Here is a 16621-nt window from a genome sequence, read left to right as displayed (position 1 = left end):
CACACACACCCCACTTACCCACTTCTCAGGCTCGGGCCCTCCCAGTCCCATACTGGTGGGTACTGGGAGCAGCTCCTGTCCCTTTAAGAGCGGGCGTGGCCGAGTGACATCACTCGGGACATGAATGAACAGGAGCGGGGTGCTCAGCCCCACACGCCCCACAGCGCTGGGTGCCGCCGGTTGTGGGGTGCACCCCGGGCGCCCCCAAACCCCCCCCCGCCATGGCGGGCACCCCCCCAGCCTTCACCCTCCTCTTCCTCACCGCCTTCACCCCCCTGGCAGCCGAGGAAGGTGAGCTCCACGCTTTTTTTGGGGGGGGGGAGCACCCCAAAACCCACTTATTGGGGTGCTGGGTGGGGGGGTGGGTGCTGGGTGCGCACCCAAAGGGGTGGAGTGGTTTTGGGGTAAGCTGGGGCGGTTTGGGGGGCTGAGAGGTTAGGGGGGGCTGGGGGAACCCCCCCCAAAAATAAAGGGTGATGGGGGGGTGCGCCCCCCTCCCCCAAAGGGCACCCATGGGTGCGGCGGTGAATTCCCGGCTGCCGGAGCGGGGTTTGGGGGGGAAAGAGCTAAAATGGAGGGGGAGGGAGTTAAAAAAGGGGGGGAGAAAAGCTAAAATTGGGGGGGGGGAGCCAAAATGGAGGGGGGGACCTGAAATGGGGGGCGGGGGAGCTAAAATAAGGGGGAGAAAAAACTAAAATGGGGGAAAACCCAAGAGTTTTGGGCAACTTTTCCCAAGCAGAGCGGCCGGCTCGCGCACCGGGGCCGCGTCCTGCTGGGTGCCCCCCAAAAAAGTCCGACAGAGCGGTCAGGGGGGAGGGAATTAAAAAAAAAAAAAAAAAAAGAAAATACAACACCCAAAAAAGGGGAAAATCACCCTAAAATAGAGCTTTTCCCATGGCCGGCGATGGGCCGGGCAGGATCCGGCCCGGAGAGCTGGAAAACAATGTCAGGAAAACCCCAAAAAGTGCTGGGAAAAACAAGGAGCGTCCCGGCCTCCCCCCCCCCCCTTCCCCGGCGGGATTTTTGGGCTCAATTTGAGGGGTTTAGGGTAAAAAAAAAAAAAAAGAAAGGAGAAAAGTCACTTTTTAAAAAAGATCTATGTAATGATGTAAAATTGATGTTTCTAAAAAGTCCGAAGGGTTTAATCCGTCGCTTTTCGAGGGAAAGACGGAAGGATCCGGCCCCCAACGCAAATAAATGGGAGCCCGGGGGGGGGGGTTGGGGTGGAAAATTCCCCCCCTAAGAAAGAAAAATGGGGTAAAAAACCCTAAAAAGAGGAGTTTTGAAGCGCTGGGGGGAAGGCGGCGGGGGGGGACCCCCAACCGCCCCGACGCGGCTGCGGGATCTGGGGCGCGTTCCCGAGGTGCCGATTCCCGGGAGGGATCCCTGGGGATGGCGGGGGGTTTTGGGGCAAAAAAGTGCAAAAAAGGGGAAAGTGTTGGGAGAGCAGCAGGATCTGGGGGGGGGTTGGGGGGGGGTTTTGCTTCCCATCGCTTGGAAAGGGCGAAATCCGGTGGGAAGGTGGGGGTGGGGGGTGCTGGGTGCCCCGGCCGGATCCTGCACCGCCCGCCCCGAGGTTTGGGGTGTCCCTTGGGCGGGGGGGGGGGGGTGGAGTCCGGGGGGGGTGAATGGAATGGGATGGGATGGGACTGGGATTGGGATTGGGATTGAGATTCAGATTGGGATTTGGATTCGGATTGGGACTGGGATGGGAATGGGCATGGGAGGGGAGGGGATTGGACTCATTTTGGGATTGGGATTCAAATTAAGATTGGGATGGGGACAGGATGGGGTCGGGATTGGGATGGGATTGAGATGGGACTGGGGTTGGGATGGGGACAGGACTGGGATTGGGATGGGGACTGGATGGGACTGGGATTGGGATGGGACTGGGATTGGGATGGGGACGGGATTGGGATGGGACTGGGATTGGGATGGGGACAGGATTGGGATGGGATTGGGATTGGAATGGGGACAGGACTGGGATTGGGATGGGGACGGGATTGGGATGGGATTGAGATGGGGACAGGACGGGGATGGGGATGAAAATGCAGCTGGGGACAGGGGCAAGGATGCAGCTGGGGATGGGACCGGGATGTGGAGCGCAGTGGTGGGGGGGTGATGGTCACGGTGATGGTGATGATGGCCATGGTCATGGTGATGATGATGATAATGACGATGGTGATGGCAACAGCAGTGCCGATGCAGGGGGGGACAGCGACAGCCGCGGTGCAGGGGCTGCAGGTGGTCATGGGGTGGTGGTGCAGACGCAGGCAGGGGTGGTGGTGGGAGATGGGGGTGGAGGTGGCAACGCAGGTGTGGTGGAAGGTGAGAGTGGTGTAGGGGCTGGAGGTGGTGATGGCCATGGTGGTGGTGATGGCCATGGTGGTGGTGGCGCTGGAGGTGGTGATGGCCATGGCGGTGGTGAAGGCCATGGTGATGGTGGCGCTGGAGGTGGTGATGGCCATGGCGGTGGTGATGGCCATGGTGATGGTGGCACTGGAGGTGGTGATGGCCACGGCGGTGGTGATGGCCATGGTGATGGTGGCGCTGGAGGTGGTGATGGCCATGGTGATGGCCGTGGCCGTGTTGATGATGGCAATGGAGATGATGATGATGACGATGGCGATGCAGATGGCAACAGCGGTGGCAGAGGGGGTGCAGGTGGCATTGGGGATGGGGGTGCAGATGCCGATGGTGATGGCACTGGAGGTGCCACCAGCACCAGTGGCCCCGGGTGTGGGTGCGCCCTTGGGTGCTGCACCCCTTGACTCAACAGCCACAGCCCCGGGTTTCTCTCGTGACTCACCCCCGCCACGGCCCCGGGGGGGGCTGGGGGGGGACCCCCTGCAGAGAACCCTCCAGCTCAGCTCATGCGCCAGCCTCCCGCCGGCTTTCCGCTCTCCGGAGGCGTGCGGGGGGATTTCCAGCCGCAGGAAAGCCGGGATATCCGCCCCGGCATCCTTCCTGGCCCGGGCACGGTGCGGGGGGACGACAGAGCCACGTGTGTCCCCTCAACCAGGTTCTTGGGGTTCCCCCCCCCCCGGCCCAGACTTTACCCTCTTGGGGCATGTCACGAGTTCACCCGTTCTCAGCACGGGGGGGGTGGGACACATCCGTCCCTGAAACTCCCCCACCCCGTTGGGACCCATCCCGCCGGCGTGAACCCAGGCGTCCGGGCGCATTCCTGGGGGGTGATTCACCGAGGAGGGGGGGGGGCACCCGTCAGCGCTTCCCTCCCGGCCCTCGGCGGCCTCCTCTTCCTCTCCCGGGCGCTGGATCTGGCCACCGCCCTCGCCGGGGCGGCCGGCGTGCCACAGCAGGTCTGCCCGGCCTCGGCACGGTGCAGAGCTCTGCCTCGGTTTCCCCTTTTTTTGGGGGGTCCCTGAGGATCTTCTCATGGGGGTCCGAGGGGCATCTATGGGTCCCAGGGGTGTTTGCAGGTCCTGGGGACATCCACGGGTCATGGGGACGTCTGCGGGGACTGGGGACATTCGTGGGTCCCAGGGATATACACATGGGTCCCAAGGACATCTGTGGGTCCTCTATGGGTGCTGGGGGACATCCGTGGGTCCTAGGGACATCCGTGGGTCCTAGAGACATCCGTGGGTCCTGGGGACATCCGTGGGTCCTGGGGACCTCCATGGGTCCCGGGAACATCCACAGCTCCCAGAGGCATCTGGGTCTATTGGTGGCATCTGCACGTCCTGGGGCCATCCATGGGTCCTGGTGGCATCTCCCAGGCTTCGCGCCCGCCCCGCTAACGTCCCCTCTCCTCTCCCCACAGTGGTCCTGCTGGACTTCGCCAAGGCGCAGGGCGAGCTGGGCTGGCTCACCCAGCCCTACGGCAAAGGGGTGAGCACCCGGGGACCCCGGGGACGGGGGCTTCCATGGGGACAGGGAGATCATTGGGGACGGGAGTGGGGATGGGGGCTTTCATGGGGATGGGGATGGAGGCAACCTTGGGGATGGGGACACCCATGGGGATGGGGACAGGGGCATCCATGGGGACTGGGGCTGGGGACACCCATGGAGACAGGGACATCATTGAGGATGGGGATGGGGACATCCATGCGGAACTCCATGGGGGTGGGGACCTGAATGGGGATGGGGGCACCCATGGGGATGGGGACCGGGGCATCCATGGGGACCAGGGATGGGGACCTCCATGGAGATAGGGACCTCCATGGAGACAAGGACCGGGACCTCCATGGGGATGAGGACCTCCATGGGGTTGGAGACGGGGACATCCATGCGGACCTCCATGGGGATGGGGACCTCCATGGGGTTGGAGACGGGGACATCCATGCGGACCTCCATGGGGATGGGGACCTCCATGGGGTTGGAGACGGGGACCTCCATGGGGACCTCCATGGGGATGGGAACCTCCATGGGGTTGGAGACGGGGACATCTGTGGGGACCTCCATGGGGATGGGGACCTCCATGGGGTTGGAGGCAGGGACCTCCATGGGGACCTCCATGGGGATGAGGACCTCCATGGGATTGAAGACGGGGACATCCATGGGGACCTCCATGGTGATGGGGACACCCATGGAGATGAAGACAGGGACCTCCATGGGGATGAGGACAAATGCATCCATGGGTCCCAGGGGCAGGGCCCACCCTGCCTCAGTTTCCCCCCCATAGCCCCCGTTTCTCTCTCTCGGGGGGGCAGTGGGACCTGCAGCAGCACGTGCTGAACGACTCCTTGATCTACATCTACTCGGTGTGCAACGTGCTGGAGGGCGAGCAGGAGAACTGGCTACGCACCAACTGGATCTACCGCGGGGTGGCCCAACGCATCTTCATCGAACTCCAATTCACCGTCCGCGACTGCAACAGCTTCCCCACCGCCGGCGGCGGCTCCTGCAAGGAGACCTTCAACCTCTACTACGCCGAATCCGACGTGGATTACGGCACCAACTTCCAAAAAAGACAATTCAAGAAGATCGACACCATCGCTCCGGATGAAATCACCGTCCAGGATGATTTTGCTTCCCGGAATGTTAAACTCAACGTTGAAGTTCGATCGGTGGGACCTCTCCGGCGAAAAGGTTTCTACTTGGCTTTCCAGGATTTGGGAGCTTGCGTGGCCTTGCTTTCCGTACGGATTTATTACAAGAGGTGCCCGGCTGTTTTGCGGGGTATGGCTCGCTTTCCCGAAACGGTGGCCGGCGTCGACTCGCAGACCTTGGCCGAGGTGCGGGGAACGTGCGTGGAGGAGGCGGTGGCCGAGCAAGCTCCGGCGCTGCATTGCAACGCCGACGGCGAGTGGTTGGTGCCCATCGGGGAGTGCCTGTGCCGGGCCGGCTACGAGACAGCGGGGGAGAGATGCCGAGGTAGCGTTTTGGGGGGGGGGGGTAAATTGGGTTGGGGGGGGGGGGGGAAGCTGTGGTTGGGGGGATTTGGGGGGCTGAGGACGCCCCAGCTCGGTGCATGCCAGGGGATAGAAGGTGGGGAGGGGTGGAGAAATGAGGTGTTGGCTTCAAAACCCCCCGTCCTGGATCCTCAGCCTTGAGCGTCACTGGTGCAGCGAGTGCGGCAGGGCTCAGCTGGGGGGGGGGGTCCCCAATAGTAATAGAAGCTGCAAATAAGGTGAAATACCCCAAAATGGCGAATCTGGGAGCTCCAGGGTGCAGGGAAATGAGGTGTTGGCCCCAAAACTCCCCCATCCTGGATCCTCAGCCTTGAGAGTCACTGGTGCAGCGAGCGCGGCAGGGCTCAGCTGGGGGGGGGGGGGGGTGTCCCAGTAGTAATAGAAGCTGCAAATAAGGTGAAATACCCCAAAATGGCAAATCTGGGAGCTCCAGGGTGCAGGGAAATGAAGTGTTGGCCCCAAAACTCCCCCATCCTGGATCCTCAGCCTTGAGCGTCACTGGTGCAGCGAGCGCGGCAGGGCTCAGCCAGGAGATGGGGGGGTTGGGGGGGTCCCGTTCTCTCCGTGGGGCACAAATAATAAAGAAGCTGCAAAATAAGGCAAAATACCCTAAAACCCCGAATCTGGGCGCTCTGGGGTACGGAGAAATGAGGCGGTGACCTCATCCTCGCCCCTGAGCATCACTAGTGCGGCGAGTGCGACAGGGCTCAGCTGGGAGGGGGGTGAGCTGGGGGGGGGGGGTCCCCATAATAAAGAAGCTGCAAAATAAGGGGAAATACCCTAAAATCCCCACTCTGGGTGCTCGGGAGGGTGATGCCCCCCCCCCAAAACCCACCTGGGTGAGGATGCTGTTGGGCGGGGAGGGGGGGTTTGGGGTCTCACCGGTGTCATTGTGTCCCCCCCCCCAGCTTGTCCCCCCGGCTCCTTCAAGGCCGCGGTGTCCCCGAGCGGCTGCCGGCCCTGCCCGCCCCACACCCTGCCCTCCCCCGCCGCCGCCGCTGCCTGCCCCTGCCAGGACGGCTTCTTCCGCGCCCCCGCCGACCCCCCCGCCGACCCCTGCACCCGTAAGTGACCTTTTTGGGGGGTGGGGAAACTGAGGCACGGTGCGGCCATCCCTCCCCCTGACCCTCCTTTCTGCTCTCTGTGTCCCTCCCCCACCCAGGTCCCCCCTCGCCCCCCCAAGGCGTCACGGCCGTGGGGCTGGGGGCCACGGTGCAGCTACGTTGGTCCCCCCCTGCCGACCCGGGTGGCCGTGGGGACGTCACCTACAGCGTCACCTGCGAGCAGTGCTGGCCGGAGAGCGGGGAGTGCCGTCCCTGCGACGGGGGGGTCCGCTATTCGCGGCCCCCCCAGGGGTTGACGGGGACGGGGGTCACCGTCACCGACCTGGAACCACACGTCAACTACACCTTCACCGTCGAAGCCCGGAACGGGGTGTCACCCTACAGCCACCACCGTAGCGTGGCCACCACCACCATCAGCGTCAACCAGACGGGTAAGGGACCACCAGCATCTCCCACACCTTCTCTCCGCTGTGGGGACACCTCCGTGACATCCCTGTCCTCACGGCAGAGCCACCCCGGGTGACATCAGTCAGCCTGGATGGACGGACGGCCACCAGCTTGGTCCTCTCCTGGACGGTGCCACCGCGGCAGCAGAGTCGGGTCTGGAAGTACGAGGTCACCTACAGCAAGAAGGTCCGTCCCGTGGCCCACCACCTCCAAACCCATGTCACCCCCCCCCCCACCCATGTCACCCCCCCACCCATGTCACCCCCCCACCCATGTCACCCCCACCCATGTCTCCAGGTGGACGAGAACAGCTACTCGGTGCTGCGCTGCGAGGGCACCTCCGTCACCCTCCCCAAGTTGTCCCCTGCCACCGCCTACGTGGTGCGGGTCCAGGCGCTCACCCCGGACGGCCACGGCGCCTACAGCCCCCAGCACGAGTTCGAGACCCTGCCCGAGGGTGAGGACCAAGGAGGGGGGGGAGGCAGAATTTTGGGGTGGGGGGTTCGGGGGGGGGGCATGGTTCACCCCAAAACACCTCCCTGAATCGGCCCCGCAGGTCCCGAGGCCATGGCATCTGCCGCCGTCATCAGCGGCTCCGTCGCCGGTGTCGTCTTCGTCCTCCTCCTCTTGGCCGCTCTCCTCTACGTCCTCCGGAGGTAAGGAGATTAAAAAAACCCCCAAAAGCCCCAAAATACCATTTTTCCACCACCAAAGATGGGCGAGGGATGATTTTTTGGGGCAAAACGCTGCTTTTCCGCAGGAGGAGGAGGTCACGGCCACGCCAGTCCGCTGAGGACGTCTACTTCTCCAAGTCAGGTGAGCAATGGGATGGTGGCATCAATGGGGATGGGTGGGGGGTGACATGGGTGCTGATCACCCCCCCACCACCACCACCCCACAGACCAGCTGAAGCCCCTCAAGACCTACGTTGACCCGCACACCTACGAAGACCCCAACCAAGCCATGCTCAAGTTCACCACCGAGATCCCTCCATCCTCCATCACCCGCCAGAAGGTCATCGGTGCCGGTAGGTTCTCAGGTGGCTTCGTCACCCCGAAGACACCCCAAAGTTGGACCAGGGTGAGGGGTTAAATGTCCCCCCTTCCTCCGAGCAGGTGAATTTGGGGAGGTCTACAAGGGCACCCTGAAGCGTGGTAAGAAGGAGGTGCCGGTGGCCATCAAGACCTTGAAGGTGGGCTACACGGAGAAGCAACGGGTGGACTTCTTGAGCGAAGCCACCATCATGGGCCAGTTCTGCCACCACAACATCATCCGCCTGGAAGGGGTCGTCTCCAAGTGTGAGTGTGTGTGCCCCCAAACCCCCCCCCCAATTTCCCTGCAAAACACCCCAAAAAAAGGTTCTATAAAAATAGGGTGGTTTGAGCCACCATGGGGGGGGTGGGGTGGGTTTTTGGGGGGGGTTTGGGTGGGGGGTGTTGGGTTTTTTTGGGGGGGGTTGGAGTTTTGTTGGGGATTTTGGGGGGGTTATTTTGGGTTTGGGGGGGTTAGGTTTTTTGGGGGGTTTTGGTTTTGAGGGGGTGGGGATTTTTTTGTTTTTTGGGGGGCTGGGAGGTTTTGAGGGTTTTGTTGGGGATTTTGGGGGTTTTGGGGGGTGGGTGATTTGGGGGGGCTGGGGTTTTTTGGGGGTTTTTTGTTGTTGTTGTTTTGGGGGGTGGGTTTGGGAGGGTGGGGTTTTTGGTTTTGCTTTTTTTTGGGGGGGTGGGTTTTTTTTGTTTTGGGGGGTTGGAGATTTTTTGGGTTTTGGGGAGGCTTAGGAGGTGTTGGGGTTTTTTGGGGGTTTTGGGGGGTGGGTGATTTGGGGGGGCTGGGGTTTTTTGGTTTTTTTGTTGTTGTTGTTTTGGGGGGTGGGTTTGGGAGGGTGGGGTTTTTGGGTTTGCTTTTTTTTGGGGGGGTGGGGTTTTTTTTGTTTTGGGGGGTTGGAGATTTTTTGGGTTTTGGGGAGGCTTGGGAAGTTTTGGGGTTTTTGTTGGGGTTTTTTTGTTTGTTTTGGGGGGGGGTGGGTTTTTTTGGGGGGCCTGTTTGGGGTTTTTTTGACCCGTTTGGGGATCTTTTTTTGGACAGACAAACCCTTCATGATCATCACGGAGTACATGGAGAACGGCGCGCTGGATAAATTCCTGCGGGTAGGTGAAGCGTGGTGGCAACGTCCCCCACCCCCCGGGGCAAGGGCTACCGGGTGGTGGAACCACCAACGGGAGGTGGGACGAGAGCTGGATTTGAGGTCGGATTTTCCCCTTTTCCCAGGAAAAAGAGGGGGAATTTGGTGTCATCCAGCTGGTGGGGATGTTGAGGGGCATCGCCGCCGGCATGAAGTACTTGGCCAACATGAATTACGTCCACCGGGATCTGGCCGCCCGCAACATCTTGGTGAACAGCAACCTGGTGTGCAAGGTGTCCGATTTTGGGCTTTCAAGGGTGTTGGAAGATGACCCTGAAGCCACCTACACCACCAGCGTAAGTGCCACCAAGGTGGGGTGGTTGGCCGCGGTGGAGGGGGTTTTTTGGGGTGCAGGGTTGATCCCTGATGTTGCGGCAGGGTGGGAAGATCCCCATCCGTTGGACGGCGCCCGAAGCCATCTCCTACCGCAAGTTCACCTCCGCCAGCGACGTCTGGAGCTACGGCATCGTCATGTGGGAGGTGATGTCCTACGGCGAGCGCCCGTACTGGGAGCTCTCAAACCACGAGGTGACCATCCACCCTCCCCCAACGCCCATTTTTGGGGGTGTTCGTGCAAACGGACAGCTTTTTTGGGGGGTGGGGAGCACCGCTCAACCTCCTCCTCCTCGTAGGTGATGAAGGCCATCAACGAGGGCTTCCGCCTCCCCGCCCCCCTGGATTGTCCCTCCGCCATCTACCAGCTGATGATGCAATGCTGGCAGCAGGAGCGCAGCCGGCGCCCCAAGTTCGCCGACGTCGTCAGCATCCTCGACAAACTCATCCGCGCCCCCGAGTCCCTCAAGGCGTTGGCGGACTTCGACCCCCGGTGAGCTGCGGCGAGAGCTGGGGGGGGCCGAGGGTGGGGGGGGCAAGGAAAGGGGGGGGCAATTTGCAGTATCGCGCTCTTGCGTGCCCTCGTGCGCCTTTGCGTGTTCGCACCGGTGCGGTTTTTTGCATCCGTGTTTGCAGTCTCGCGCGCCTTTCTGCATCTTGGCCTTCTCGCCTCGCTTTTTGCGTCTCTGCGGTTTTGTGTTGGGGTTTGCGTCTCTGCGTTCTTGCGCTCTTTTTGGCATCTCTGCGTTCTTGCATTCTTCATCTTTGCATTATTGCACTGCTTTTTGCATATGTGCATTCTTGCATTGCGTTCTGTGTCTCTGCATTCTTGCATTGCTTTTTGCGTCTCTGCGTTCTTGCATTCTTTTTCATCTTTGCATTATTGGATTGCTTTTCGCATATCTGCATTCTTGCGTTGCTTTCTGTGTCTCTGCATTCTTGCATTGCTTTTTGCGTCTCTGCGTTCTTGCATTCTTTTTCATCTTTGCATTATTGCATTGCTCTTTGCGCCTCTGCATTCTTGCATTGCTCTTTGCGTCTTTGCATTCTGGCACTCTTTTTTGCATCTCTGCATTCTTGCATTGCGTTTTGCATCTTTGCATTCTTGCGCCTTTGCGTTCTTGCACGCTCTTTTGCATCTTGCCATTCCTGCGCTCCTTTTGGCGTCTTTGCATTTTTGCATGGGTTTTGCAGCTTTGCATTCGCACGTTGCTTCTCACGTCTTTGCGTTCTTGCGCTTTTTTGCAGCTTTGCATTCTTACATTGCTTCTCGTGTCTCTGCATTCTTTGCATCTGTGCTTTTTTAAATTGATTTTGCCATTTTATATTCTTGCATTCTTTTCTACATCTTTGCATTTTTTAATTGGTTTTGCAGTTTTCCATTCTTGCGTTCTTTTCTGCTTCTTTGCATCTGTGCGTTTTAGCTTTTTCTTTTCCCTTTGGCATTTTCGCATTGTTTCTTGCCTTTTAGCATTCTTGCCTTATTTTTTGCATTTCCACTTTTTGCATTACTCTCTGCATCTTCACATTTCTGGGTTCTTTTTTGCATCTGGGCACTTTCGCATCACCTCTCGCTTTTTTCGCGCTATTTGCGTTTTATTTTTGCTTTCCTGCATTCTGTTTTGCATTGCGCTTTTGCTGTTACTTTTCACATCTTTGCGTTGGGGCATTGTTTCACGTATCGCCGCATCTTTACATTTTGGTGTTGCTTTTTTGCATTTGTGCGTTAGTTTTTTGCCTCTCTTAATTTTTGCATGATTTTTTGCATCCTTCCATTTCTGCATTACTTTTTGCATCTTTCCTTTTTTGCATTGTTTTTTGCATCCTTCCATTTTTGCATTTTTTTACATCCATCCATTTCTGCATTATTTTTTGCATCTTTCAATTTCTGCATCATTTTTTGCATCCTACCATTTTTACATCATTTTTTGCACCCTTCCATTTCTGCATCGTTTTTTCCACCCTTCCATTTTTGCATTTTTTTTTTGCATCCTTCCATTTTCACATTGTTTTCTGCATCCTTCCATTTCTGCATTATTTTTTGCATCTTTCCATTTTTGCTTTTTTTTTTTGCATCCGTCCATTTCTGCTTTTTTTTTTTTTTTGCATCTTTCAATTTCTGCATCCTTTTTTTGCATCCTTCCATTTTCGCATCTTTTTTGCATCCCTCCATTTCTGCATCGTTTTTTGCACCCTCCCATTTCCGCACCATGTTTGCACGCCCCCTTCCCGCCCCGTTTCTCACCCCCCGCCCCCCCAGGATCTCCATCCGCCTGCCCAGCACCAGCGGCTCGGAGGGCGTCCCCTTCCGCTCCGTGCCCGAGTGGCTGGAGTCCATCAGGATGCCCCAGTACACGGAGCACTTCATGGCCTCGGGCTACAGCACCATCGAGAAGGTCCTGCAGATGACCAGCGAGTGAGTCCGTGTCCCCCTTGGTGTCCCCATGCCGTCCCCTTGGTGTCCCCGTGGTGCGTCCCCTTGGTGTCCCCATGGTGTGTCCCCTTGGTGCGTCTCCATGGTGTCCCCATGGTGCGTCCCCTTGGTGTCCCCATGGTGTGTCCCCATGGTGTGTCCCCATGGTGTGTCCCCATGGTGTCCCCATGGTGTCCCCGTGGTGTGTCCCCATGCCGTGTCCCCATGCCGTGTCCCCATGCTGTCCCCATGCTGTCCCCTTGGTATCCCCATGCCATCCCCCCATGGTGTCCCCATACCGTCCCCATGCTGTCCCCATGGTGTGTCCCCTTGGTGTCCTCACACTGTCCCCATTGTGTCTCTATGCTGTGTCCCCATACCATCTCCATGGTGTGTCCCCATGGTGTCCCCATAGTGTCCCCATGCTGCCCCTTGGTATCCCCATACCATCCCCATGCTGTCCCCATACCATCCCCATACCATCTCCATGGTGTGACCCCATGGTGTCCCCATAGTGTCCCCATGCTGCCCCTTGGTATCCCCATACCATCCCCATGCTATCCCCATACCATCTCCATGGTGTGACCCCATGGTGTCCCCATAGTGTCCCCATGCTGCCCCTTGGTATCCCCATACCATCCCCATGCTGTCCCCCCCATGGTGTCCCCATGGTGTCTCCCTATGGTGTGTCCCCATGCTGTCCCCATTCCGTCCCCATGATGTCCCCCCACCATCCCCAGGATGTCCCCCCATGCTGTCCCCATGGTGTCCCTATACCGTCCCCATGCTGTCCCCCCATGGTGTCCCCATGGTGTCCCCATGGTGTCCCCATGCTGTCCCCATGCTGTCCCCCCATGCTGTCCCCATGGTGTCCCCATACCGTCCTCATACTGTCCCCATGATGTCCCCATGGTGTGTCCCCATGGTGTCCCCATACCATCCCCATGCTGTCCCCCCATGCTGTCCCCATGCTGTCCCCATGGTGTCCCCATGCTGTCCCCATGGTGTCCCCACGCTGTGTCCCCATGGTGTCCCCATGGTGTGTCCCCTTGGTGTCCCCATACCATCCTCATACTGTCCCCGTGGTGTCCCCACGCTGTGTCCCCACACCGTCCCCATGGTGTGTCCCCTTGGTGTCCCCCTCCTGTCCCCACACTGTCCCCTCCCACGGGGACAGGGATGTGCTGGGAAAGGAAACCGCTTCCGTGGCGTTGGCGTGGCTGGCCCGAGGGACGGGATAAAATTAAACGTTCCCCGGTCAGGATCCGGCCGGAGAGGTCGGGATGAGCCGTGTCCGGCTGCCTGTCCCCCGGGAATGGCCCGGGGCGGGGGGGGGCACAGTGACGGGTCCCCCAAAACCCAGCTGGATCCACCCCAGGGGACGCCCCCACCCCCAAACCCCCTCCCCCACCCGGACCCTTTTCAGGCTCTTTCCACCCCAATAACCCTTTTTTTTTTTTTTAATTTATTTTCTCCCCCCCCCCCCCCCCCTTATTTCCAGCGATATCAAGAAAATCGGGGTGCGTTTGCCAGGGCACCAGAAGCGCATCGCCTACAGCCTGCTGGGGCTGCAGGAGCAGGTCGGCGCCGGGGGGGGCCCCATGTAACCCCCCCCTGCGCCCCCCGAAATACTTGAAAGCAACCAAATGAAGACCCCCCCTCCCCCCCCTCCCCGAGGGGTTTATTTATTATTTCTATTATTATTAAGGTTTTTTTTTAATAGTATTATTATTAATACTCTCCCCGGGGTTTGGGGATGAAACGGGTGTCGCCCCCAGCCCCCCCCCCCCCCCAAAAAAAAAAAAAAAAAGAAAATTAAATTTCAAGCTCATTTGGGGCTGGGGGAGGTGGGGTTGGGGGGGTTCCTCTTTTTTTTTTGACATTTCAAGGAAAGAAAAAAAAGGGCTCAGCCCCAAAACTGACTTATTTTTGCTTTTTTCCTCCCTATTTATTCCTCTCCCGCCGGGTTTTTGGGTGTTTTGGTTTGTTTTTTTTTTTTTTTTCCCCCTTTAACGCTGATCTGCCAGTGTTACCTTTTCCTTTTATTTTTTAACCTAATTTATTCTATTTTTGTATATTTATTGTGAGGAAGCAAAGGTCGTGTCAGATTCAGGAGAGCAAAAAGGGGGAAAATTTAAAAAAAAAAAAAAAAAAAACCAAAAACAACCCGGTTCCCTTTTTGTTTTTTTTCCCCCCCTTTGCCTTTTTTTTTTCACGGATTTTCAGGGGTTTGGGGGATTTTCGTGGGATTTTGATGCAAATAAAAATGTGCTTTTTTTTTTTTTTCTATAATATCGGCGTTTCCCACTGGCTTGCAGAGATCGCGGGAATTTGGGGGGGCAAAGAGGGATGGGGGGGGGCTTTTCCCGCTGGGTTGAGGGGGTTTTAAGGGTGTTTTTAAGGGGTTTTAAAGGATTTTTAAGGGGGTTTAAAGGATTTTTTAAGGGGTTTTAAGGTTTTTTTAACTTTTTTTTTTAAGTGGGTTTTTAAGGGGGGTTTTAAGGGGGTTTTAAGGGGCTTTTAAGGGTTTTTTTAAGGGGTTTTAAGGGTTTTAAGGGGTTGCACGCGGCTCGAGGAGCGTTTCCCATTGAGGTCTCTTTTCCTCCGCAATGCCCGCAGGAGGAATTTGGCTTTTTTTCCCTCCCCCGAACCCAACCCCAACCCCAACCCCAACCCCAACCCCCCCGCGGCGGCAGCGGGGCCGGCTGCCCGGTGCCTGCAAATCACCGGGTGGAAAAAAAGCCGGGAAAAGGGGTGTTTTTTTGTCCAAAACCATAAAAAAAAAAAAGCAATGAAGGGTTTGGGGTGGGGGGGGGGAATCAGCATCTTGCTGCAAAAGCCACCGTTTGGGTGGTTTTCACCCTGTTTTAGGGCGTTCGGGCCTGTGGGTGCCCCATGTGTGTCACGAGTTTGCCGGTCTCAGCCCTGCGCCGCCCTCGGTGCCGGCTCAAAGTCCGGCAGCGCCCGGGGAGCAGCTGGGGAGGGGGGGGAGGCACCGGATTTGGGTGCACGGCGGCACCCGGCAGCGCCTTATCTCTGTTTGCCTACGGCGGGGCCGGATATGGGCAGTGGGGAAACTGAGGCACGGGGCGAGTGAGCCCTTTGGGGTGCCCCCCCCCCCGTGCCTCACTCGGTTTCGGTGAAACTCCCATTCTAATCCCCACGGGAGCGGGCGTGGCATGATGGCCAGGGATGGGGGCATCACCCATGGGTGCTGCGGGTGCTGCGGAGTCCCCACGCCCCCCCTGAGCATCCTCCTCAAGTGACATGGGTGCTGTGGTCCCAACCGAGCACCCTCCATGGGTGCCCTGGTCCCCCTCCCCATGGTCCCCTCACCCCACTGAGATGACATGGGTGCTGTGGTCCCAACTGAGCACCCTCCATGGGTGCTGTGGTCCCCCTCCCCATGGTCCAGCTTACCCCACTGAGCACCCACCATGAGTGTTATGGGTGCTGTGCTCCCCATGCACCCCCCATGGGTGCTCTGGTTCTCAGTGGGGTAAGGGGACCATGGGGAGGGGGACCAGAGCACCCTCACCCCACTGAGCACCCTCCATGGGTGCTCTGGTCCCCCTCCCCATGGTCTTCTCACCCCACTGAGATGATATGGGTGCTGTGGTCCCAACTGAGCACCCTCCATGGGTGCCCTGGTCCCCCTCCCCATGGTCTTCTCACCCCACTGAGATGATATGGGTGCTGTGGTCCCAACTGAGCACCCTCCATGGGTGCTCTGGTCCCATCACCCTACAAGCACCCTCACCCCACTGAGGACCCTCCATGGGTGCTGTGGTCCTCCTCCCCATGGTCCCCTCACCCCACTGAGGTGATATGGGTGCTGTGGTCCCAACTGAGCACCCTCCATGGGTGCTGTGGTCCCCTTACCCCACTGAGAACCCTCCATGGGTGATATGGGTGCTGTGGTCCCAACCGAGCACCCTCCATGGGTGCTGTGGTCCCCCTCCCCATGGTCCCCTCACCCCACTGAGGTGATATGGGTGCTGTGGTCCCAACCGAGCACCCTCCATGGGTGCCCTGGTCCCCCTCCCCATGGTCTCCTCACCCCACTGAGGTGATATGGGTGCTGTGGTCCCAACCGAGCACCCTCCATGGGTGCTGTGGTCCCCCTCCCCATGGTCCCCTCACCCCACTGAGGTGATATGGGTGCTGTGGTCCCAACCGAGCACCCTCCATGGGTGCTGTGGTCCCCCTCCCCATGGTCCCCTCACCCCACTGAGGTGATATGGGTGCTGTGGTCCCAACCGAGCACCCTCCATGGGTGCTGTGGTCCCCTTAACCCACCGAGAACCCTCCATGGGTGATATGGGTGCTGTGGTCCCAACCGAGCACCCTCCATGGGTGCTGTGGTCCCCTTACCCCACTGAGAACCCTCCATGGGTGATATGGGTGCTGTGGTCCCAACCGACCACCCTCCATGGGTGCCCTGGTCCCCCTCCCCATGGTCCCCTCACCCCACTGAGATGACATGGGTGCTGTGGTCCCAACTGAGCACCCTCCATGGGTGCTGTGGTCCCCCTCCCCATGGTCCAGCTTACCCCACTGAGCACCCATCATGAGTGTTATGGGTGCTGTGCTCCCCATGCACCCCCCATGGGTGCTCTGGTTCTCAGTGGGGTAAGGGGACCATGGGGAGGGGGACCAGAGCACCCTCACCCCACTGAGCACCCTCCATGGGTGCCCTGGTCCCCCTCCCCATGGTCTTCTCACCCCACTGAGATGATATGGGTGCTGTGGTCCCAACTGAGCACCCTCCATGCGTGCTGTGGTCCCATCACCCTACAAGCACCCT

The 16621-nt window shown here is 58.9% G+C and overlaps 1 protein-coding gene across 1 annotated transcript; it reads left to right on the top strand.

Moving 5' to 3' along the window:
• The first annotated feature begins 120 nt into the window (after positions 1-120).
• On the top strand, positions 121-14686 carry EPHA2 (EPH receptor A2). Its single transcript, XM_075172553.1, is given in 18 exon segments — positions 121-195; positions 198-291; positions 3788-3855; positions 4677-5340; positions 6287-6442; positions 6541-6873; positions 6951-7075; positions 7187-7346; positions 7446-7545; positions 7650-7705; positions 7791-7916; positions 8005-8187; positions 8972-9033; positions 9155-9364; positions 9447-9596; positions 9701-9894; positions 11662-11817; positions 13316-14686. Coding segments are annotated over 18 exon segments (3018 nt in total). The 3' UTR covers positions 13422-14686.
• The last annotated feature ends 1935 nt before the right edge of the window (positions 14687-16621 follow it).

Source organism: Calonectris borealis, chromosome 23 (genome assembly GCF_964195595.1).
Source record: "Calonectris borealis chromosome 23, bCalBor7.hap1.2, whole genome shotgun sequence".
Taxonomy (NCBI): Eukaryota; Metazoa; Chordata; class Aves; order Procellariiformes; family Procellariidae; genus Calonectris; species Calonectris borealis.
The sequence above is the reverse complement of the archived record's forward strand: the minus strand, read 5'-3'. Positions and strand labels throughout refer to the sequence as shown.